The sequence below is a fragment of the Emys orbicularis genome, chromosome 11, assembly GCF_028017835.1.
Source record: "Emys orbicularis isolate rEmyOrb1 chromosome 11, rEmyOrb1.hap1, whole genome shotgun sequence".
NCBI classification, from domain to species: domain Eukaryota; kingdom Metazoa; phylum Chordata; order Testudines; family Emydidae; genus Emys; species Emys orbicularis.
In genome coordinates, this window is record NC_088693.1 from 32,210,568 (window position 1) to 32,235,777 (window position 25,210).

Genomic DNA, 25,210 nt, shown 5'->3' on the forward strand with positions numbered 1-25,210 from the left:
TCCCAGGGGTCTGTCTGGGGGTGTGGATAAGGGTTGGGGTAGTCAAGGGACAGGTAGGGGGTAGGGTCCTAGGGGGCCAGTTAGGATGGGGGGAGGGTCTCAGGAGGGGGCAGTCAGGGGACAAGAGGCAGGGAGGCTTAGGTAGGGGGTGGAGTCCTGGGGGGCAGTTAGGGGCAGGGGTCCCAGGAGGGGTCAGTCAGGGGACAAGGAGCGGGGGGAGGGTTGGGGGTTCTGAGGGGGGCGGGAAGTGGGAGGGGCAGGGGCAGGGCTAGGGCAGGATGGGGCGGGGCTCCTCCCGTCCTCTTTTTTGCTTGCTGAAATATGGTAACCCTAGTTCTGGTCGAAAACCAGGGAGTGATCTTCTTTGGTGTGGTGATTCTAAGAATGGGGGAAAGTGCAAAGCTGCCAGCTCTCTCAATATTATCCCAAGGACCATCATGATTTTATGCTTCACAGCTTCTCAGTCTGCCGATTTGACAAATTTTGTGAACTTTTGCTCTTAATCAAAATGGCTGCCATCTCCTATTACCTTTTAGTAGGACAATAGTACAAACTGAAAGTCTCCGCCTTCAGTTAAAACGACAGCCGTTTCCATGCAGCTTTGCGGAATGAAGTGAGGCTGCCTGTAGTAATGAGTGCTGCCATCGCCTCTTGTTCCCTGGGGGACTGAAGCCAAGCTGCCTACAGGGAACACTGCCACCCTCTGGGCTCTCTGTTTAGGAATCTAGACGGTGGGGCTGTTGAAAAACTAAACAAACGTTGTGAAATTTGTTCTGGTCAGTTTTGATTGAATTTCAAAAATATTTGACCAGCTCTGTTAGACAGGAAGAGACTGAGGAGATGTAATGTGCTAAAGAAGCAGAGTCAATATGAGGGGGCAGGAGCTGGTAAGAGGAAAGGGAAAATATGGGGAGCAAGTAAACGTGGAGGAGCATGAAGAGGAAGTGTAAGTGGGGCTGGGGAGTAGATGGGACAGGGAGAGAAACAGGAACGGGCTAGGAGGAGGAAGAGGGAGGCGGGTTGAAGTAAGCGGGGATGAAGAAGGGCAGAGTGGCAACTCTCCAACCCTAGAGGCCAGAGAGTGAGAGAACTTCCCTACAGTGCAGGCCATGGAGGCCCACATTTGTGTGGTTTTAAGATTGAACTTTGAACCTGAAATAATCACACCCCTCCAAGGGCTTGCGATGCCTTGACCCTAACGACTCAGGGAGAGAAAGTGTGGGTTTGTTTTTAATTCCGTGATTTCTGAGGCTGTTCTAATAGCGTGGAGTTCGATTCATGACTTTTGAACCCTAGGGACAGCAGCACTCAGGTGGTGCTGGGCCCCAGCACGATTATACCTTCTTCGGTGGGGAGACAGGAAGCAGCAGAGTAAGTTTGGGACTGCTCCTTTTGAGCGTTCATCACACGTACCATGGGGTGGGAGGAAGAGGCATTTGGACTCCATCTCTTGGAGCAGTAACGCCGGGGGCTAGAGGGGGATCGATCGATCGGACACCCCCCTCCCCCCCCCGTGGTAACGGGAGAAGGGGGGGCGGCGCTGGGGACTCTCCTCCTCTCCCGAGTGGGTCGGGGCTCCCAGATGTGGCGAGGGGACAGGGCCAAGCAGAGAGACAGCGGAGGAAACGGCCTCCCCCGCCCGTTCTCGCGAGAGCCGGGGGAGGGGTGGGGCGTCAGCGGGGCTATGACTGGCGACTCGGAGTTGTCGCCATTGTGAGTTCTGCAGGCGGAGGCGGCTGGGCCGCCCGCAGCGGGGGGAGTCTGGGACGGGACTAGAGGAGACGCGACGCAGGCTCGGGTGAGTAGGGGACAGGAATGGCTCGGGGTGTGGGGCTCCCCCTGCCTGGCCGCGGGGCGGGGCGACACTGACGGAGGTTGAGGCCCGCAATATCCATCTTGTCTCTGGGCTGTGGCGGCAGCAGCCTCCCCGCCGCCACAGCCTAAGGAACAGGCCCGGCCCGGTCGGGCCGCAGAGCAGCCGGGTCTCTACCTGACCTGGAGAGACTCAGCTTCTCCGTCCCCCGCTGTCCCGCCCACCCTGCCAGGTGCGGCACGAACAACCAGCCCCCGCCGCCACCTGCTCTGACTCTCCAACATCCTCTGTCCCCAGCTCACCAGGTATGGCTCAGCCCTGCCCGTGCCACCCTCCGAACCGCTTCGTCCTGGGGCCAGCCTCAGCCTGTGCCCCCAACACCAGCCCAGCCCCTGGTGGGGCCTGCTGAGCAGCGCAGACTCCCTCCCTGCTCCCGGCATGACCCCTCCCCTTTCCCTCCTCTGGGCCTAGGGAGTTGCCCTGTTCCCTCTCCTGCCAGGCTGGGGGAGTAGCCCCATCTTCCTGAGTGAGTCTGGGGAAGAAACTTGACCCCGATGGACTGAGTAGTCTGGGAGGGCTCAGAGTTAATCAATCGTATATCTATGTAGACGTCTCAATTATCCCTTCTCCTACTCATTACCGCCACTAAGACAGAAGACTTGGGGAGGTGGGAATGGCTATTGAAGGGGAATTGATCATTGCCTTGTTGTGGGTCCTGCCATGCCAGAACTAGTCACTGGAGGGAACTTTAGGAATGGTCATGTGGAGGGGAGGGATAGCTCAGTGGTTTGAGCATTGGCCTACTAAACGCAGGGTTGAGAGTTCAATCCTTGAGGGGGCTATTTAGGGATGGGGGCAAAAATCTGTCTGGGGATTGGTCCTGCTTTGAGCAGGAGGTTGGACTACATGACCTCCTGAGGTCCCTTCCAATCCTGATAGTCTATGATTCTGTGGGTACGTCTTCACTACCCGCTGTATCGGCGGGTAGCAGTCGATCCCCGAACGTGCTCACCATTGACTCCGGAACTCCACCAGAGCGAGCGGCGGTAGCGCAGTCGACAGGGGAGCCGCGGCCGTCGCTCCCACGCCGTGTGGACCCCAGGTAATTCGATCTTAGATACTTCGACTTCAGCTACGCTATTCGCGTAGCTGAAGTTGCGTATCTTAGATCCATCCCCCCCCCCCAAGTGTAGACCAGCCCTATGTGCCAGAGGAAAGGGAATATAAACCATCCATAAGAGACACTTCTTCCTCCCTTCTCTCCCACTCCCCCAACTCCTGAGGCAGAGGCCTTCCTAACAGGCAGAGATGTAGGGATGCTAGCTCTATGCACCCCCTCCACATGAAGTATTATGGGATGGCAGAAGGGGCATATGCACACTTCTATTGTGTAGTGCTGCAATGGCCCACTGAGGCCCTTTCAGAACTGGTGCAAATTATGATCACTCAAGCCTTCCCTGTCTGCAGAATGGTTGAAGTGGCCTCTAGCAGCTGTAAGAGACAGGTAAATGTATTGTCTCTCCCCTAAGCCTGATTCTCTTCTGATTAAAAATAGTTCCTGATCTAAAGTCCAAGTGTTCAAAAGCTATTATTAGTAAGGTCCTCCCAAAATCCCAGTAGCTTTAGAAATTTCTTTGTCTTCTGTTTTTAAATCTTTAGGGTATGCTTGGATCAGGAGGTTTTTTTTCTAGCTGTCACTAGCTGTCAAGTTCCAGAAAAATTACTTGAATTGTCTATTACTTAAGATCTGAGGTGGTCCCCCTCATCACATGCCTCCAAGCTAAAATTGCAGGACCCATAAGCATTGCTTCTTTTCTTGGCCCCCAACCCCCACTTCTCCCTATGGTGGAGCAGAAAGATTGTTCTTGAAACACCAAGCTGAAGTGTTGGTTTTCTCCTTCCCTTCCTGGAGCTGATGACTCTGGAGAGGCTCCAAGTCAGTGCTAGCCCCTATCATCTCCATCTCTTCTCTGTGGTGAATTGGTAGACTCTTAAGCCTGGTTCTCCTTTTTTACTGTACCTAGAGGCACTGATGGATTGTGAGAAGGGTAAGACAGTGGCTTCCTGGCTTGCCAGTACTGTAGTTGGAGAAACAACGCCATCTTTTACCCCTTTGCTACACCTAAGTGTTTAGGAGGCAATGGGATTTAGAGAAGCTTCAGCCCCTCTCATCAAACTTAGGACTGTCATAAGAAAGTGGTAAGAGATCTTAAAGTACCTTCAGTATTAGAAGTAACCCTTATTATAGTAAGGAAAACAGTTATCCATGAAAATCTTCTTCTATGGGCTTCTAAAACAAAGTTCTGGAGAGCTAAAACTTAAATTTTGGTGCATATCCAATTGCTAGCTTTTAACATAGTCTACCAAATTATTAATTGGCTGAACACTTAAAAAATACACTTGTAAAATTTTAGTTATAGAAACTCTTTTCAGTAACACAAATCTACTTTGAATGTTTTCAGTGTAACTGTCTAATCTTTAAGTGTCTAAATGGATTTTAGAACCTGCAAAAATATGCTACTTTGAATCCATACTGAATCCATGTTCACTCATATTTCTGCCACAGTTGAGATCGGAGTTGGGTAAGGTCCCAGTGCCCCTCTGAGTAAAAATCCAAAATGGTTGTCAGTTGAGGTTTCCTTTTCAATGTAATTTGTCAAGTAAACCGACAATGCTGTGTACTTGTGTAATTTGCAGGTATTGCTGTAGCTAGTAAAATGCTTTAGTGAGTGTGTCGGGGAACAGAGGAATGTTGTCAATCAAGGAAGCCTATTTAAGCTAAGTATGGTCAAACCCAGTAATTATACACAAAGCTGTCAAATGAATATATTTTAGCACTGGTAAGACAACCAGTATATTTTCCCCCACACAGTTTGTGGAACACAATTATGTAACATTGTAATGCAATGGTAATTTGAATATCTAAAGTCTTAGATTAAGTCCCCTGGGACACAGTTTTGCAGTGGGTCTCTTCCCCCCCCCCCCCCCATGTAAAATTGTGCTCAGATTCCTGGTACTTACGCTACTAATTTTTGTTGGGTTTAAAACAATCCTTTTAAGTCATGTGTTTACCTTTAAGGTAGTTAAATTGTACTGGTTAATATGAAGATACTCAAGGGCTCATCTACACATGAAGTATTTGGGAAAAGCTATACAGAAAAAATTAAAAATAACTCTGAAATAAAAGCATGTCTACACAATGGGGTGATGCACACTACGGGATGTGATTTCTAAAGTGCATCAATATGTCACACACTTAACTGGTCCACATAAACCCTGCTGGTATGTACTAACAGTTCCCCAGTGTGCTTTAACATAGTACTATTTGAAACAGTATTTATTCTGGAATAACTCCATGTGAAGACGGTCTAGAATAGCTATTCTGTTTTAAATTGGGATAGGTCAGTGGTTTGAGCATTGGCCTACTAAACCCAGGGCTGTCAGTTCAATCCTTGAGGGGGCCATTTAGGGATTTGGGGCAAAAATCTATCTGGGGATTGGTCCTGCTTTGAGCAGTGGGTTGGACTAGATGACCTCCTGAGGTCCCTTCCAACCCTGATATTCTATGAAAATTAACACTCTTATTCCTGCATCTATTTGTAGACAAGCCCTAAAGCGCTAGAACTGGAAAATGAAATGATTCCTTGTAGGAGTTTAATGTTTTCTAAGTGTCTTAAGTTACCATTCAAAATATCTAGCACAGGGTCAGCAACCTTTCAGAAGTGGTGTGCCGAGTCTTCATTTATTCACTCTCCAATTTAACGTTTCGTGTGCCGGTAATACATTTTAACGTTTTTAAAAGGTCTCTTTCTATAAGTCTGTAATATATAACTAAACTATTGTATGTAAAGTAAATAAGGTTTTTAAAATGTTTAAAAAGCTTCTTTTAAAATTAAATTAAAATGCAGAGCCGCCCCTCCCCCCCCCCCCCCCCCCCCGACCTGTGGCCAGGACCCGGGCAGTGTGAATGCCACTGAAAATCAGCTCGCGTGCTGCCTTCGGCACGGGTGCCATAGGTTCCCTATCCCTGATCTAGAACACTCTAGGGAGCCACTGATTCTGACAACAATTTTTGTGAAACTTTTATTGTGACAAATACAGTATAGTTTGCAGGATTTCCATGTAACTTCTTCCCTTGGTGGATGTAAAATGTTATCAAATCAGAATAAGTTTCAAGTCATGCATGCCAGGAAAAGCTTTAAAATATGAACTGAAGCCATGTCTACCCTATGGGTACTATAGCAGCATAGTTATGCCAGGATAATCCTGTAGTGTAGATACAGCCTATGGCAGTAGAAGAGCTTTTTCCATCCCTTTAGGAACACTATGGCTTCATCTACATTAGCACTTTTGTCCGTCAGGGGTGTGAAAGCCCCCATCCCTGACTGACAAAAGTTTAACAGACAAAAGCTTGGTTGTGGACAGCGTTATGTTGGCAGGAGACACACTTATGCGACATAGCTACCGCTGTTTGTTAGGGATGGCTTAATTATTCTGGCAGGAGAGCTCTCACCCGCTGGGATAGAGCAGCTACATGGGAGACCTTGCAGCTGTGCTGCTGTAAAGTCTGTAGTGTAGACAAAACGTACCTTCCCGAGTGACGGTAGCTAGCTCAATGGAAGCATTCTTCCATTGACCTAACTGCATCTATGCCAGGGGTTTTATCGGTATAGCTGCATTTCTTAGGGGTGCAGCTTTTTCATACCCCTGAATGCTGTAGCTATGTTGATGTAAATTTTAAGTGTAGACCAGGCCTGTGCCCAATGTCTGTCTGAAGCTGCAAAGGGCATGAAACAATAGCTAAGAGGTGTGAACTGCCCAGTCATCTGAATTCAGAAGCATGCGGCTACCTTAAGGAGGGTGGTATTATGGCAGGGTCATTGTTTGGGAGAGGGGTGATAGTGGGTCCTCTTGTGGATTAGTACCCTAGGCACAGATTGCCTTAATTTAACCCTGATGTGAGTGCAGGTGGTAGTACAGAATGAGGCCCCTCTGTCTTCCCCTTTCTCTGCACACCTAAGTAGCATGTTTGTGTCCTTGTTCCTTGCACATATTCCTGGCATAAAGAAACTGACAAAGCTCATGCCACTTTCATGCTGCTGCTTAGAAAGCACTACAAGGATACCATCCAGAATAGAGGTAGGAAGAGAAGAACTGAAAGAGAGAGCTGCAGCAGTGCAGTAGCAATGTAAATTACTTTGAGAGTTTCTCAACCCACTTCCTGGACCTGCAGGGAGTGGGATGGAACACTGATAGTACCTTTAGTCCCTTGGCTAGACTCTCTTCAGTCAAGTGTCTAGCCAACTGAAGTAGAAGTGTTGATGCTGTAGGTGTAATGCATGGCTCTGTGACACAGCAAAGTATAGAGAGAGGCTTTTTTTTTTTTTTTTTTTTTAAATAAACTTCCTATTTGCCTTCCTGCCAAAGGAAAGTGTGTGGGTAGATGGACTGAGGGAGGGGGAAGACCTCTAAGAAGTGGGGAAATGTTAAACCGGGGTAGATCTGGTGGAAAAATGTGAAAAGCCAAAAGGTAATTTAGCCAAGACCTAGCAGAGAAAAACAAATCACTTAATTTTGTTTGAGGGAGATTGTATGTATTAGTAGGTAACTAATGCTTTACACTTATTTGGCATCTTTTACCAAAGTATCACAAAATGAGTTATAAACAGTTGGTAGTGAAGTATTATACTTATTTTACGATAGGAAAGCCAAGGTAAAACATGATGCAGTTTACCTTATGGTCATATAGCAAGTTAATGGCAATTCTAAAATTAAAAGATAGGTCGCCTGGTTCCCAGGCCTGTGCTTTAAAAATCACTATATAAAGCATGTGCGCAATAAGTATTGATGACAAACTTAACATACCTATCTGTTGCATTCTATGCTAGGAAAAAAAAAGGGGGGAGGGGAAAATAACTTTTGTCTCATGTAGAACACTGAGAATGGAGTCTAAACCTTCAAGGATTCCTCGAAGGATATCAGTTCAACCCTCCAGTTCCTCCTCTTTAAGTGCTAGAACATTGTCTGGAAGCAGAGGAAGCAGTTTAACTGATGCATATCATACAAGAGAATCTTCACTGAGACTGGATTCTGGATGTCAGGTGAGGCATTTTATATTTGCTTTTAGAAGTAACACCTTCTATATCTGCCTCTTTTGAGCAGGATTCTTAACAAGATCAATTTCAAGGGCAATATAAGGAGGAATTTCAACATGTTTTCTCACACAAACAAGATAAATGCAAAGATTTGGCCTTGCTAGTGGTAGTGCTTTGCGCTGCCATGAAATGGCTTAGTCACTTCGTTTTACCATCTTTCCCCACTACTGTTGGTATGTAGCATTTTAAATCAGTGCCTGAATAAGGAACATCATTAAATGAGTCCTATGCATACCCTGTGTCTATCGGGATGGTGATTATAGTATAGGATCTTGGAGGGAAGTCTGTTTAAGTAAAATCGGGATCTTCTGGCCTGACAGGGAAGTGGAGACCATAAGTTTCAGTATTGCCAGAGCACAGCATTTTAGTTTTAGATAATGGTGTAAAAGGTCTCAACTCTAAAAATGACAGCACAATTAAGCTATACCTGATCTGTTGTATTTATTAACTGTTTGTTCTGTCTGAAGGTTGTATGGCATGAATAAGGATATAAAGGAGTGAGAAGGCTTTCAGGCTTCAAGTCATTCTGCCAGCATGCTAGCAGAACTAGAGATGAAAGCATAAGGGGTGCTAACTAGAACATTCTCTGTGAAGGCTGAGTTGTGTCTGGAATGGGGTGCTTCAACACAATATACACCACTACCTCCATATAACGTGACCCGATATAACACGAATTCGGATATAACGCGGTAAAGCAGTGCTCTGGCGGGGCAGGGCTGCACACTCCGGTGGATCAAAGCAAGTTCAATATAACGCGGTTTCACATATAACGCCGTAAGATTTTTTGGCTCCTGAGGACAGCATTATATCGAGGTAGAGGTGTACTAACAGCTGATTCACTAGCCTTGTCATGTTTACCTCATTTTAGTTTACACAAGTGTGTAAACAGACAATACTGTACATAAGTTATTTCTATCTAAATACATATGAAACAAGCTGAACTTAAAATATAAATCAATACAGGTGACAGTCGTATTAAAATATGTAGAATCTGTTTGGCCCACACAATTGTGCTTAGGTTTGTGTCCCTCCTGTGTAATAAGGTAGAGCACCACTGTCTTGAATAAGACTGTTTAGTAAACTAGAAAACACTTTAAGGATTAACCTGTATATAAGTAGATTTGGGGGAAGTCTTAGATGCAAGATATTGGCCAGTGAGTTCTTTCATGTTACACTTCAGTTAATGATTTGACACTTTGGTTTTAATAAAACTCCTCCTATGCTATTCAGAAAAGAGATTCTCTAAATTCCTTTTAGAAAAGAAGTCTTGCAAGTGTAAATATGTACAGTAACTCCTCACTTAACATAGTTATGTTCCTGAAAAATGCAACTGTAAGTGAAACAGTGTTAAACGAATCCAATTGTCCCATAAGATTTAATGTAAATGCAGGGGGTTAGATTCCAAGGAAATGTTTTTGGGGCAGACAAAAGGCACTATACTGTATACAGTACTGTATTGTGGTTGGGAAGTGCCCCTGGCTTACCCCACACAGGCACAGCCCGCTGCAGGCAAGGACCTTTGCAGCGGCAGCTTCCCCAGAGAACAGGCTCGGATTTTGCCGGAAATGCTCCAGGCCCGCCTCTTCCTGTCCCCGCTCCGCTCCAGGCCCGCCTCTTCCCGTCCCTGCTCCACTTCCTCTCCAGAGCACGCCACATCCCTCTCCCCCCCCCCCCATGCCCTAAGAACCGCCAAACAGCTGTTCAGCGGTGCTTAGGATTTTCTGGGAAGGGGGGGGGAGGAGTGGAGATGTGGGGCTTCCTCACTCCTGCCCCTCCCTCCCAGCACTTCGTGCTTAGGACTTTCTGGGAGGGAGGGGCAGGAGCAGGGAAGCCCCGCATCTTCTCTCCTTCCCCTCCCTCCCTCCCTCTCTCCCAGAAAGTCCTAAGCGCTGCCAAACAGCTGTTTAGCAGTGCTTAGGATTTTCTGGGAGGGAGGGAGAGGAGTGGAGACACGGTGCTTCCCTGCTCCTGCCCCTCCCTCCCAGAAAGTCCTAAGCGCCGCCAAATTGGCGGTGGGGGAAGCTCTGGGACGGAGGGAGAGGAGGCAGCGAAGTGGAACTTGTGCAATGCTCCCTTGTAAAATCGCTGCTCTTCCACAGAATCTTACAGGCAGGCAGCCAAACGACGTTATAAGGGAGCATTGCGCGACTTTAAACAAGCAAGTGTGTTCCCTAATTGAGCAGGGACGTAACATTGAAACAACGTTAAGTGGGACAATGTTAAATGAGGAGTTACTGTACCAAGATGTGTGTGAATACTTAGTACTCATAACTCATTCACACAAAGTACTTTACAGAGGTGGGGAAACACTTTTTTTAGATGTGGAAACTGACTTGCTTGGTGTGTAATATCAGGTATGGCAGAACAGGGAATAAATCCCAAGTCTACCTCCCAACCTGATGGCCTGTATATTGGACCACACTGCCTTGGCTTGTCTGGTAATCATGGACCAGCTTTCTGTGGAAGTGCACTTTTGGGAATATGACCTGGCTTGCATAGGAGTAGTCTTTTCCCTATTATCAGCAAATTTTTTTACGACACTTGCTTGGCTTTACTTCTGTTTAATCCTCACTGTCTTGTTTAATAGTTGTTTCAGTGATTAACTCAAATGGGGAACACATCAGCGCTATCCTTTTCTAGAAAAGGAAATGTGGAGGTATACAGCTGATGTAACCTTCCTTCAGTTGGTAAAGAGAATGGTAGCTGTGACTGACTGTGAAAGTGTACGTCTATTATTTATCCAAATGAGGCATACATCCCTGTTTTCTAAAACCAGATGGCTGAATGGTGTGAAATTTTACACGGGATTGCTTTTGATGCCCTCTTAATTTTTTGTGTAGTTCCTCTTCATACATTTTGAAATAGGTTATTTCTGAATTGGGGCTCTGAATGCTTTTCCTTAAAGTCCCACTTTTCATTAACTCCAACATTACCAAACTTTATGTAGAGAGACAGGTGGATCTGATGCACAGGATAAGTTTATATTATTAAAAAAAACCACACTGATTTAGGGTCATTTGATTTAGCCATTCATGTTGTAACAGAACTTGTGCTGTACACACAGTGTTGATTGATGGGGTTGCTGAAAGAGCCTGATGCACATAAAACCTTCTCAACTAGCAGCTACACTTCGATTTCCCCCCCCCCCCCTGCAAGTACAGAAGGGAAAAAAGTTGCTGTGCTGATAAAGTGTGCAGCGATGAACACTTACCACTCCCACTGCTTCCAGAGAAGCAGGTCCATTTCCCCTCCTAAATTAAGCACTAAAAACCTGGGAAATTAATATACAAAATTTGTGAAATAGATAGGGTTACTGCACATACAGAATATTTGACACAAACCCACAAAAGCAAGGAAGTTAAAAGTTAAGCCACCTAACAGTACATACCCTCTATTCCACTCACAAGCACACACCTAACCATTACCAAAACTACCATATACGACACACTAGCTCTGCTTCCCTGCCTAGGGATGCCAGCCTATCATCCCCTCCTTCTACACACAACCCTTTACCAAACTCCTCTCTCCAAACACCGCCAACTACACCATCAAACATCCACAACTGCTGTTGATGGGGAGGAATAATTGGGTAAAAGGGCTTGTGCAGAAAGTTTAAAGGTAAGCAGAATTAGGATTTTGGTAGGTGGTCAGTGGCATATTAGTTGTGGTAATGGTAAGATGTGCGCCTCTGGGTGAAACAGTAGTTCTGTAGGTATTTTTATATTTATACTGTAGCATTTGGAATCCCTAAGGCTTGGGTCTTTGTTGTGCTAGGCCATGTACACGTGATTAAGAAATAGACCTCCTTTACCACAGGAGCAGTCCATAAAAAGAACATGTAGACTTTTTTTTTATTTAGTTTTCTACCTTCCTCTCCTCATCCACCTCACCCTCACCCTGTAGTCTTCAAAGTACTCATTTCAGACAATTCTGACCTTTCCTTTAAGTGTCCACAGAAGTTACAGCCCTCCTCTACACATCTCTATTAAACTGTCCCCAAAGCTTAGAGTTTGTAGTGCAATATATCTGTCCTAGCACTGCTCTTAAGAAGTTTTGGTTTAAATTGAAATGGAGGCATTGTCTTACACAGTGGAAACTATAGAAGGAGACAAAAGTGTGGTTTGTTATGCTTCATCTTACCTTTTTGGTAATTTAGCAGCATTAAGACTCTATAAATAGAAGCTCTCTGAAGCTACTTTTAGTTAGTCTCTTTTGCTCTGAAAGACGACATATACAAGAAGGAGCTGGAAGGATTCATGGCTTTACATTCTTTCCTAATTTGCAGTAGCTTATTTGTGACTGACTCATTTTGCAGAAACTATATAGGAACACATCTAATTAGTATTAAATATCACAGGTAGAGGGTTAGCATTGGAATTTTTTTTTTTTTTTTTTTAAACACAACTTTCTTAAGCAAATTGCTTGGGGGAGGAAGCAATGCTTAATTTATTAAACAGAAATTAAATCCTGCAGGCCATGATTTATGGTGTTAAAAGTAGCACAGTTGGTGGAGATTAAATTCCTTAACATGTAAAACTTTCTTAGGTGTAAACAAGAGAACAGATGCTTATTCAAGGCTAGCTGGCTCAGTTTGCCCTGGTCACTTGGGATCTGAACCCCTAAACAACAACACTTGGCTCTTTGCTCCTTGAGTAACTGGGTCACATAAGTCTGAGTCTGCTCCAACATTGAAACTAAGAAAGCAGGCCTTTTAGCATAGGCTCAGGCTCCAGAATCCAAATGTTCAGTCCCTGCTGACTGTCCATCCAGGAGCATTGTGTTACATAAGCCATTTCTTGGATTTAGTTTTCTGAGTACTAGATCATTCAAGTTATCATGTATAGCTCAGGTATATAGCCATGTATCTTGCCTACATTCCTGTGTCTTGTATACATAACTTTCCAGGCATATTGGATGCAGAGGATGGCTTAGGCATAGGTTAGAACATTTTCAACATGTTCACTCATAGTAAGGCTAGAACTCCTGAACTCTGCTGCTAGCTGTACACCACTGATTCATTCCATAGCCGTGGATCAATCACTTGTCTCACTTCCCCTTAAAATAGGGATGATGCATAAGTCTCTACATGTAGAATAATTTTATCAGTATTCATATGGTGCTGTAAAAATGTTCAGTTTAATATGTTTTGACAGGTTATTTCTAAACAAATTAAACAATTTTAGCGATGACCTATTCAATTTTTGCCCTTTCCCTGGTTAAATACCATTCTTGAGCTCATCGTAACACTCTAAGGTCTGGAATCCAGGGGCAAAGTCTACATTGTATGAATTTCGCACTGTCAATGAAACTTACTGCAGACTTAATGTGTTGGTACTTAGATATAGAGCCAAACTATCTCTGAGAACAATTTGTCTCTTCTCTTGTGACCTCAGCTGTCCAAGGAATTTTAGGAGCAGTTTCCAGTGTTGCTACAGGTACAGATTTCATGTGACCAGGTAAACTGAGTAAGATCATCCTGAATAAGTAGTAATAAATATGGCCAAATAGGAACAGAACAGACAGGTTTTTGTCACTTCAAGATTGAATCTGAAACTTGACTCAAACAAAATATCACTAAGAGCTGCTGCAGCTGCATAATATTTACCTTCAAAATGGGGTGCAGTGTGTTTTTTTCTTTAACAATTGGATACCAGGTAATGATCTTGGAATAGAATGTAAGAAAATTACACCCACATACAAAATCTTCTCAAAACCAAAGAGCATTCATAATTGAAAAGCTAACCTCATAATAGGAAAACTAACTTTCCGAGGCAGAACAAATCAGAAATGAAAAAGTTGGTACAGTGTAAATTTTAATGGGAGAAGCCAATAACTTAAGACCATCCATCTAGGTACCGTAGTTTCCCCAAGATTTCAAATGGATTTTACACTTGGAAGTAAATTGGATGTTAACGGCCTATAGGCATGACATGGTTAACAGGCTAAAAGTCAAGCCAAACAAAGATGCACTTGTATCCTCCAACTGTCTGAGGAAGAGTAGAAATAATTTGACAGTAGTAAATGCTCTCTGTGTAGTGTAAGTGTCACGGAGTCACCAGGCCAGTGCTCTGGAACTACTCCATACAAAGCCAGTCAGGAGTCTGGTGTAGCATGCCTCCTCTCTGAGCATATTGTCACCGGGGAAAAAAAGCTTCCTGGGTCTGACCTTGGAGCATTCAGCATCCCCTTCCTCCCTGTGTGCTTCCTGCAGCAAGTCCGCCCAGGCAGGGCTCCTGGGGAAGCCAGAGGGCCCTGCACCCCAACTCCTGCAGTCAGCCAGCATGTAGAACAGAAGGGTTTATTAGTTGACAGGAACACAGCGTAGAACAGAGCTTGCTATCAAGATACCATGGACTTGGCTGAAAGTCACTGATGAGTCCTGGGCCAGACGGCCTAGACTCCCCCCTCCCCCCCCCCACGCAGACTACCAAGCTACCAGTGATCCGACCTCCAACACCCCCATTGCTCCTCCTCCTCTTTGTCCTGCGTCCAGGGAAAAAGGTATCACCCGGTCACACACCCCTCCTGGGTCTCAGCTTACAAAGGGCACTGGCCATAGCATACACAGCTGGGCAGCCTCACCTGCCCTGAAGGCCTCATTTCCCCCCACCGAAATATTGGCGCAGTACACAGGGAAACAGAGGTACACACAGTATTAGTATAGGACAGTGAGACACTCATGCAACATAAGATGAATAAAACTCCACTTCGTCACAGTAAGTGTCAGTTTTATATGATTTAGAGTTCTAAAAGTAAGAGCATTATAAACGCAAGTTCGTTTGGTTTCCATTATACAAACCTTTCATAAGTTTTGCGAAACTTGCTCGCAGAAATCTTAAATTAACATCACTTTCCTTTCCTACAAATAAGATTTTTTTTAAAATTAAAATGGGAGTTTCTGGGAGCTGCTTTTTTTGACAAAGACACTGATTTTTGTGCTGCTTTTTAGGGCCTATTAAAACCTCACTTCCTTTGTTTAAAAATGTTGTTCTAAAACCCCCCACCTTTTTATGTAGTGTTCCTGCTTTAATTACTCACCATTCAGTTTGTTTTGGACTGCATAGTATTTGTGTGAAACTCTAGGGTAGGACTGTTTGTTCAGCACCATAAAATAAGTGGTGTGTGTCATTTACACCAGCATTACATAAACTTAAGTGGGAACATAAGAGAAACTGCAACTTCTGGTTTCGGTAATGCAACAATTTGATTTTTAAAAAACACTAAAATTCCAGTCTCTCTCCTACTATACTGAGAAAAAAACCTTTAACGGGATTTCTTAAAATTAGGAAAAAGTAAACTAAGGCCTGGTCTACACTAACCCCCAAATTCGAACTAAGGTACGCAACTTCAGCTACGTGAATAACGTAGCTGAAGTCGACATACCTTAGTTCGAACTTACCGCGGTTCAGACGCGGTCCACACGCGGCAGGCAGGCTCCCCGTCGACTCCGCGGTACTCCTCTCGCCGAGCTGGAGTACCGCAGTCGACGGCGAGCGCTTCCGGGATCGATTTATCGCGTCCAGACCAGACGCGATAAATCGAACCCGGAAGTTCGATTGCCAGCTGTCGAACTACCGCGGTAGTGTAGACCTGGCCTAAGACTTAAAGAACCCTTAAACACACACTCCAATCTTGGAGAACATTTCCTAAGACTTAGCCTTGAGATTGTGGTTAAACAGTTGCAAAAAAGAAAGCAGAATACCCCTTTACAAAACTGTAAACACTAAAAAAAGTGTCTACCTTTGGACAGAGACCAAGCATGGACAATTTCAGTCCCAAATGTAGTATTGCCACCCACCAGTGCTGAAAATGTCATGAGCTGTATCTCAAAGTGGCTTTAAAATTATGAGATATTTAAAAACCAGAACTTTCCCATTAGATTCTGGTTTCTGAGCCATTCTGGTGCACTGGGGTCATATTTTCAAGATTTTGTGTGAAGCACGGGGACTAGAAATCTTTTAAAATGAAAGCTGAAATTCTCAGGTTTTCATTAGCTGGAGAATAAAGAAAAATATTGCAAGACTTGGCAAGCGGCAAGTGACATGCCTCAGTAGAAGTTATGAACACATGTAACTGACTTGTTTTACAAAACAAAAGCACAGCTGTTTCTTAAAGTTGGATACTTTCTGAATTTCCTAGTTATGAATAGTTTAAGATTTTAAAAACTTAATTTTGAAATTAAAGTGTTTTAGAAACAGTGATTCCAGAAGCTTATCACAAAAGGAGTATTTAAAAGATTTTAAGCTTCCCATAGCCCTTTGAAATTATTCAAAGTGGATCTTAAAGAAAAGCTAATGAACCTTGTTTATTCCCATATTTAAGACATTATATTATGGATATCTTTTAGAAGGAGTAACTTAAAAAATGACATTTACTCCAGGTATAGGCATGGAATTTAACTCGTAGCATGAAGTTAACTTTCATACTGTGTCTCCCTTGAGGAAAAAAGGCTGTCTTTCTATTTAAATAGAAAGTCAGGGGTCATTAAAAATGGCATTTGATTTTACTCCTACTGAATTTGTTGGAAGTTGCCACTTAAGTGGTGCTGATATGGAACCTCAAGAATGTCAACATTGTTAAAACCTTCTCTGTACTAGTTGATCAGAGCGACTAGAAATATAAAGATTTTGTAATTTTTGTATAAAGCTTTTCTCCAGAAGTGTGATGTTCCAATCCTATTACTGTTAACTTCCCTATTTGTCCAGAATATGGACTGCAGCCTTTGGATGTGTTGGGAGGATGGAAATACAAAAGTCAAATTAGTTGCAGCTACTGCCATACACTAAACTTTTCCAGCAATTTGAAGAACATTTTGTACAGAATGTGTACAAAAGCCAGCAGTGTTTTGCAAAGCTCCCATACAGAACTGTCTTCAATATGCATGCCAAAATAGCTATTTATAATTTCAGTGCTGTTGCACAATGTCTGGGGAGTCAGCTACATGGATGCCCAACTACTTAAAAAAAAAAAAATCTCTCTTAAAGTAACTCCCTCCTCCCAATGGTGATTGCTATGTTTTGCTTCCAAATGGCCCTGTAGGCCTTCTTTGGTAGGGCTCCATATAATTGCACTAGAGTTGGGCAGCAGACCTACAAAGTGAAACTTCTCTAATGTACTCCCTGAGCAAGGGGATGGAGAGTCAGGATACTATCCTTTACTCCTCTGTATAATATATTTTTGGGGACATATCAGAGAGAAGTAAGGAGAAGAGAGGCAGCAGAATAGGAGGAAAATGGTTGTGGCCCGTAAAGAAACAAGAACACTTAAGAATAAAGTGAATTTTACGAAGATGTTACGTGAAATGTTCTTAGAGTAACAGCATTGGTTTACTTTGCTAATAAGCCACATTACCAATTTAGTTGACAAACTGCCCTCCCTCGTTTCATCTGTTTTGTTAGGACAGGATTTCTTTTGATCAGTGTGCTATTCTGTTGTTAGCTCTTGAGGACGGCAAAAATGTAATTCATCATCCTGTTTGGTGTTAAGGTGAACCAAACAAATGTAGTTTTGTCCTCTACTACTGCTTTGGTGTAGAAAGATGGCCTGTTTTTTTTTTTTAAACAACTTATTTCTGCAGAATTGGAATAGTGGTATCATACCACAGGAAACCTGAACTTAAAAGTTCCTCTTTCCTACCCTCAAATGATAGGAGAGGGGGTGTAGAGACTTCAGCTTCCTTAAACTGACAGAGTTCTGCAGTTTGGGTTACAGCTGCATGTGTGACAACTATTCAGGTCTTCCAGCAGGAGGATTGGGTCATTGCTTCTCTCCTCTCAGTACAAAAATCCATTAACAACTTAATGTCAGGGCGGAATCTGAGGCAGCAGAAAAGAGAGAAACTAATTCTCTACCTCCTTCCCCCCACCCCTCCAAAAAATACTAACAAAACAAAGCCCACAAACCTTTGCTTAGCAATTCTTCTTAGATTTATCACCTATATCTTAAGTCCAAAACACTTAAAGATGGAGTGCCTGCTTTAATTTTGAAGTTTCCTGACTCTTGGTGCCACCATCTTAATATGTACTCAGTCTTCAGAGCATGACTAAAAAGGCCATCTTGATTTAAAGTTACATGTAATATGCATGTTGTTCTTTAGGAATCCAGTCTGTTGCATAGTTCCAGTAGAGACTGGGGAATTGGAGAAAGAGGAGAAGCTCATGAAACTCCTTGGAAGCTTACTAGTTCCTCTCCAACTCACTACTCGGGGACACTTGATCGTCCATGGTCTGGAAGATTTTTGGGAAGCAGAAGCAGATTGGTGAGATTTGATAATATATAAAATATATGGGGAACAGAGGTTTTAACTTGCATACAAATCTTCCAGGTCAAAAAAACCTGCTAGTAGGAATCCCCTGCTATGATGCTTAAAATAAGTTTGGTAGACTCAATCAAGTTAAGAGTTTGGGGGGGGGGGGGGGGGAGGAGGAGGAAGGGAAAGAAGAGGACTGGAGTTGTTAACAGACAATTATAAAGAATGACTTGAATTAGATTTGTTTTAGATTAGTTTACAAATAGTTAAGGCTAAGATTTTGTCATGGTTATTTTTAGTAAAAGTCACAGACCGGTCATGGGCAATAAACAAAAATTCACAGAAGCTGTGACCTGTCTGTGACTTGCTGCTGCAGCTCCATGGTTTCTCCTGCCACCATGGTGGCTGGGAGCTGCAGGGTCCCCCATCCCCGCATGTGAGGCTGTCATCTGTTGCAGGAACCCACAGGGGGACCCTGAGGAGGCTGTTGCCTTGTTGCTGGAACCCTGCTGGCTGCCAGTTCCAGTCCCACAGCCCCAGAGGCTGAAGCAAAAATGTCACAGAGGTCTCTGGAAGTCATGGATTCTGTGACCTCTGATATAAATATAGCCTTACAACTAGTTAAATATAAATTTGAAGGGGACATGCTCTGCAAATCCTCCATTTTAAAATTATAGGAGTTGTATGCATAATGGGGGAAAGATGGGGGTTATGACTAGACTCTTAAATGCATATTGTGGCCCCACACATGGCCAAACTAACACTATGGCACTCCCATGGCTCCATTTCTCCTTGGAGTGAGGCAATAGTTTTCAGAGTTAAGATGAATAAGGGGAACTCTTGTTTTAGGCTGCTTGCTGATTCAGACAGGCATCTATTACACCCTGATCATGTTTTCCAGTTACTAGGACCCTCATGGTTGCATACTTTTAAAATGGAAGCTGAAATATTAATATGTGACTCCAGGAACTGAGGCCTAAAGTGTCTGCCTTCATCTGGGCCTGGTCCCCATACAGAATTGAAGCTTGCTATTTATGACATTTTATGCACAATACTGAAGTCAACAAACGTTTAAAAAAGTTAGTAGTAAGACAGGACACTAGGCAAACCATGGAAAGGTCTGTGGCCTCTTAAAATAGGGAGATATTTGGAAACTTTGCCAAGAGAGAACTTACAGTTTAAACAGGTTTCTTACACCAATTTAAAAGGTGAAGGTAGTCAGAGTGTGGGTGAGAAAACAAATGTGGGGCTGCCAACCTTCAATGGAAATCATGGTGAAAGACTGTGCATGTAGTTGAAGTGCAAACTGTGCCTCTGCTTATAAAAGGTCTGTCCCTGTAGTTAGTAGGCACTGCAGGCTTTTCAAACTTTTGTTGTTTTTTTTTCCTTAAAATTTAATTTTTTCCCCCTAAAGTGACTTTTGAGCTGCAATGAAAAGGAATGTTGCACCACACAGTACTTTCTGAAATTGTTGCTTTTAGATTAGCTTCATTGAGCAATATGTGAGATTCAGTCTGATTGCTTAACAGGGTTATGAGTCCTGTTTTGTACTTGGTTTGGGAAGCTAGTTTTTTTTTTTTTTTTAAATGACGGAGGAGAAATGTCTAGTACAGCTCGCAGTCATAAAAAGTAACAGCAGGTGCTTTGCATAAACCCTATATATAAAAATTAAGCTTTTCCTTAACTCTCTTCAAATACATTGGATTGTGATTTATAGGGAGGATCTCCAGTAACAGGACAGGAAGGTGAAGTATCAAGGCAAGTTGTAACTGGCTGACATATGAAGTTATTTTGTTGGTCTGGTTACACAAATCTTAGTAAAACTATACATGTATGCCTCATTTCCTCTGTGCTAATAATTTTATAATTCTGCCTCTTAACTTGTATTAGTGACTAGCAGTCAATTGTGGTCTACTGCTGATCATATAACTTGCAGTTCAGTGTTATGACTATAAGAAGTTATAATAAACATTTTATCCATGCTCTCAGTCTTCAGAAGCAAGAGATTTAACTGCTAGCCCAAACCTATAACTTTAGGTTGCTAAAACAGAGGATATTTTTCCCAAATTAAAAACATTAATAAAATGAGTATTAAAAGATGGAATCGAGCAGTTAAAGCTATTAACTGTGAAGGCTATTATGCTCTTTACTGTCTTCAAAAATGTAGACAATATTAAAAAAAAAAAATCACATTGCTGTGACATTTTCATGTATTCAAACATGGCTTAGTGATAGTGTTTCTGCATATCAGAGGGAAATGCTTTTCAGTGTTACAAAACAGATAGTGTAATGGGGAAGAGAGTTCCTTAAGAAAAACTGATTAAACCCTGGGGTTGGAAGGAGAGGTTGGGGGGAAAAGAAGGAGCTAATCAAGGCTACTGGCATAAGTCCTAAAATACAGCTAAAGGACTATTTTTACTAAATCCTTTTAACTGTTTAACCAAGTCATATGCTTACTCTGAGGTAAATTAGCAGCTTTTCTATAGCACTCATAGTATCTGTGCACCTTTTCCACATTGTTTTTATAAGCAAATCAGTCAATGTAAATTGTCTTGCTGACTTTATCAAGCTGGTTCTAGCCATATACAGGTAGGTATTTTAAAGCTTGCTTTTACAGGTAAAAAGCTTAAGTGAAACTACTTTCATAATTATTATTATTTTTTTTTTTTTAAACAATACTTAGTCTACATCCTCCTCCTCTCCTCTTTCATCTACTTGGTATGGTGAATCTGAGAGAACTCAGGGAGCGTACTCAAGACTACATAACCAGCAGCGGGATAGTGATTCAAAGAGACCTAAGCTTTCCTATACATCTACCTCTTCTGTGAGAAGTAATGGCTTAAATGCAGTTTCAGGTAAGAGATGCATTACTAGTGCTAAATAATACATATAAAATGTAGTTCTGAACAGCAAGCTTTTACCAAGTTGTAAATATCCGCTCATAAATAGAGGCTTTAAATACTTAGATATTCAAAATAAACTTTAAACAGTAGAAACAAAGTGTTTTCACAATTTTGGTATCTTTATCAGTCTCTAGGAAAATATTAACTTTAGTGTTTTGAAGAGACCACTGTATTAAAAATCACTTATTTTAGTAGAAAACATTCCTATTTAAAGGTGAATGGAATGACTAAGATAACCAAATGTCAGAGTCCTAAGGAAGAAAGTCTGCAGCTGTTTACTGATGCAGTTTGGCACTAAAATTTAACAGGTACACAAGAGCAGTAGGGCATGTGGGAGCAAATTCTTCCCTGTATCCTAGCTCTGCCTTTCACACAACCCTGAATACCCCAGCTGGCCAAAGTACTATGGGCAGAGGTGGAGCTAGAAGCAGAATCATCTTTTTTTAGCGTGGGCTAAAGGTGGCCATCTTTACAACAGAGCTTTCAAGCCAATATTAGACAACATTGAACAGATATGATTTTAGATTCTTAAGAGAATGCTTTAACTACCGCTGGAGTTAAGGTTGTAAATATGTATCTAGAATGTGTCCATGGGGTGGGCATAGAATTTAACTCAGTTTAAGTGTAGCAGCTAAAACTAAAGTTGAAGGTAAATTTTAAAAAAATTAGAAAGTTATGAAAATACCACAAACAACCTTAAGTATGGTCTTGTTACCCTATCCTCTCTACTCAAAATATTTGCATATCTTCAGAACCGATTATGAATTGCATGCTACACAGCATCCTATCAGACAATAATAAGCTTACCCTCAAATCATAATACATATATGCCAATGACTATTCTATTCACTCTACTTTGAGAAGACTGCAGTACCAAGACTTCTCCTCTTACTCTTCATATAAACTAGATTTCACTTTAGCCTTTATCTCATCTTCCCAAAATGACTCCATATCTGACTTGACGGAAGTATTTTAAAACCATGTATATTCCCTGTTGCTGTCTTCAGTGCTTTGGTTCCCAGCAGCTATAGAAACAGTAGCTTGTGCCTACATCCAAGGTTATTCAACTTAATCAAAGATGGATGTGATTTGAGGTGGCTTCAGCCACAAGTGAGAAGCGATAGTATGGATTTTAAGAAGGCCACAGAAACCAGGGATCCTGGCCAAACCACCAAGGTATCAGAGGTTTGATGTATCACACTTACCTTACATAGGATAGAATAATGGGGCAGAGTTAAATTGGCTTGGGGTACTTGGGTTGTTTTGCTATACTTCGCAGTATTTTAGAATTGTAGGTCTGGGTAGGGTTGTTATAAGCTTATAACGTTAAGAAAAATCCAGTGTTAAACACAATGAAAGTGTTCTGTCAAGACTTTCTTCTTGTATACAGACCTGTATATACCACCTTATATCCAGCTAAACACTCTTCAAAAATCTGAGAACACTGGCAATTTAACAAATGATTGGATTCTACTACCTTCCTCCCCACCTCCACTTTGATAATACATTGTATATTCAGTACAACCCATGGCATCATTGACCATCTCTGCTTTTTGCGGCCAGGAACCATAAGTGATTACAGCTTCTGATCTTACAAACCCCTTTGCACATAGAAATGTCCATTGTCATCTGGAGTTTTGTCCACAGGATTGAGACTATTACTATACTGACTTGCTTTCAGATGAATGGGCTGGTACCCTCATTTGAAAACTCCTGACTGGCCACATAAAACAAAATGGAGAAGGCGAAGGCTCCCTTTGTATAGTATTGATGCTTTGCAGCATGTATGTTTGTAATGCAGCTTCAGAACAATATTCGGTGTAAATACTGAAATAGCAACTCATAATAAAGCAACATTAAATGTCTAAGGAATATTTGATCCTTGCTTTTTTGGATTTGGCTGGTCCTCAGATTGAAGTTGTGTTGTTAAATTGTATTTCATTCAAAAATCGTATAACCAATGTTTAACAGAGCCACTGAAGAGCACATTTGTTCTTGCCAAATCTGAAATACCTATCTCCTGCTTAGATGCTGAAGCTGTTACAAAAAAAATAATTGAAAAACACTTGCCATTTAAAAACAAAAACAACTTTTTTTGTACTGTGAGCAAGAGCAGTTTAATTACTCATGGGCTGAGACTGTGTTCTGGGAAAACAAGTTTTAAGAAGCCCCTTTAGCATCAATGCAATTATATTGTAATACACCAAAGCAAATCAGCTGTTTGAGTAAAACTGGTATTGATATTTTTGTGATACTGACATTTTTAAACTATCAGTAGAATTTATACAGAGTTCTCTTGTTTTTAGATTCCTCATGGAGGTATAATCAAGTTCCTAGATCTTCGTCAGTGGTACTCAGTTCTCTGGGAACTGAGCTAGTGAGAGAGAGGAGAGAGCTAGAAAGGAGAACAGATCCATCTGTTAGTAGTCTTGTGGATTATAGTCACAGGAGTGGTGACTTTACATCTTCAGCATGTATGTATTAGGCAGCTGAAAGCTTGCAAATGCATAGGTTGTGGGTTTAACTTTGTTATTCCTTTAATGTTTCATGTCACGTAAAATCTAACAAATCTATTTTAATTCTTTATAGCCTGTTGGTCCTCTTAACTCAACTGGTCAAACATATGGATAAGAGTTGAACTCACTGTCTAATTGCTGACCAGTTCTCTGTCTAGATCCTGGTTTGAAAATGCCTTGTATGCATTTAAGTGTAGATAGTGGCGAACTATTTACACCAAGGTGCAGGGATCTGTTGAACTGAGCTCTATGTTGAGTGAAACATTATATTTGATGTGAATTTTCAGCAAACCTCTCTGCTCCCTCAACTTCTCAGCCTCTTTTCCAATGAGAGAGTTGTTTAACCTCATAAGTGTTCCCCAGTGGATGGAGAAGAAGTATAAACTAGGTTATTTGATTAATAGATATCTATACACAGTGTCCCTCTTTCCTAACTGGTCTCTTGCCTGAGAGTGGATCAGCTCAGATCTCTCACATCTAGCCCATTTACCTGCCAAGAGATTTCTATCATGCATCTTTGCAAGAGTAGAATGTGTTGAGAAAACAAGTGCAGAACTAAAATTACAAGTGAGTAGCTGTTGGCGACTGGAGCGTACACACAACCAGCTTGAGAGACTTACCTATAAACACGGACGGTTTTATAAAAAACTTAACACAGACTAATATGACTTTCAAGTTCAAAGCAGTCTTTGGACTTGAATATTAAGTAGTGAGTATTTTAACAGAACCACATAATCCTTATGCCAGGCTTTCTGGTTTGCCTTTCACACTTTCTTCCTATTTAAGCTGTTTTGGCCTTGTAGAGCTACCCTACCTATCTAAGGAAAGACTCCTCACATATCCTTATCTTACCCAGTTCACCAGTGCTTTAATGGTGTCTTCATGCAAAACTGTGCAGAATCCCCATTCTCATGGGTATGGGAAAATAAAGGGAAAGGGAAAATATAGGCCTCAATTCTGCATTGTGATCTGGGTAGTCAATCTGCTGCGCTTGCATGGAGACTCTTTCAAGTCAGTGGGGCTTCCTGCACGTACAGATCACAATGCAAGATCGGGGTGCCTTAGTGCCCAAGGAAAGGATCTCTGTTTCTCTGCCAGTGTTAGCCTAGCATTAAATAGCATGGAAAGCTTGCTATGGCCACAGTTGTGCAAGAAGAGCTATTCAGAAGGATTCCTGCACCTGTGCAGAGCTATTTACTTCAAAGGGGTTCTGCCTGTGCAGTTCTCTTTCCAGTTTCAGGGCCTATGTATCATGAGTTCAGAAATGTCATGTGATGCAGTGGATTATAATGCTATACTACACAGGGAAACATTTGACTCCAGTTAATGAATTCCATTTTTAAAAAACAAGGAAGTAAAACAGTTTATTTCCTTACCTGGTTGCTTCTCTGTTCCTCCTTTTAAAAAAAAAAAAAATCACTTTCTCCCAACCTTTTTTTCCCTAAGGAAGGAGGCTATCTATTTTCAGCTGTGGCTCCTGGTCTTTTGGGTCTCAGACATAAAACAGGAACCCTGGTTCAGCTGCTGTAATGTCAAAGGAGTTGCCCTGGGAGTTAAATCCTTGTTGTGGCTGC

The 25,210-nt window shown here is 42.4% G+C and overlaps 1 protein-coding gene across 6 annotated transcripts in view; it reads left to right on the forward strand.

Moving 5' to 3' along the window:
* The first annotated feature begins 1,716 nt into the window (after positions 1-1,716).
* Positions 1,717-25,210, forward strand: part of MARCHF7 (membrane associated ring-CH-type finger 7) — a 34,963-nt gene continuing 11,469 nt past the window's right edge. For 2 of the 6 annotated variants that reach the window (XM_065413408.1, XM_065413410.1), the window contains exons 1-5: positions 1,717-1,798; positions 7,746-7,914; positions 18,065-18,226; positions 20,901-21,072; positions 23,427-23,594. In XM_065413408.1, coding sequence (XP_065269480.1) covers positions 7,756-7,914; positions 18,065-18,226; positions 20,901-21,072; positions 23,427-23,594 — 661 coding nt within the window. In that variant the 5' untranslated portion in view covers positions 1,717-1,798; positions 7,746-7,755. Of the gene's footprint in view, positions 1,799-4,510; positions 4,596-7,745; positions 7,915-18,064; positions 18,227-20,900; positions 21,073-23,426; positions 23,595-25,210 lie in introns of all 6 variants that reach the window. The other 4 variants (XM_065413409.1, XM_065413412.1, XM_065413411.1 and 1 more) reach the window with 4 other exon arrangements.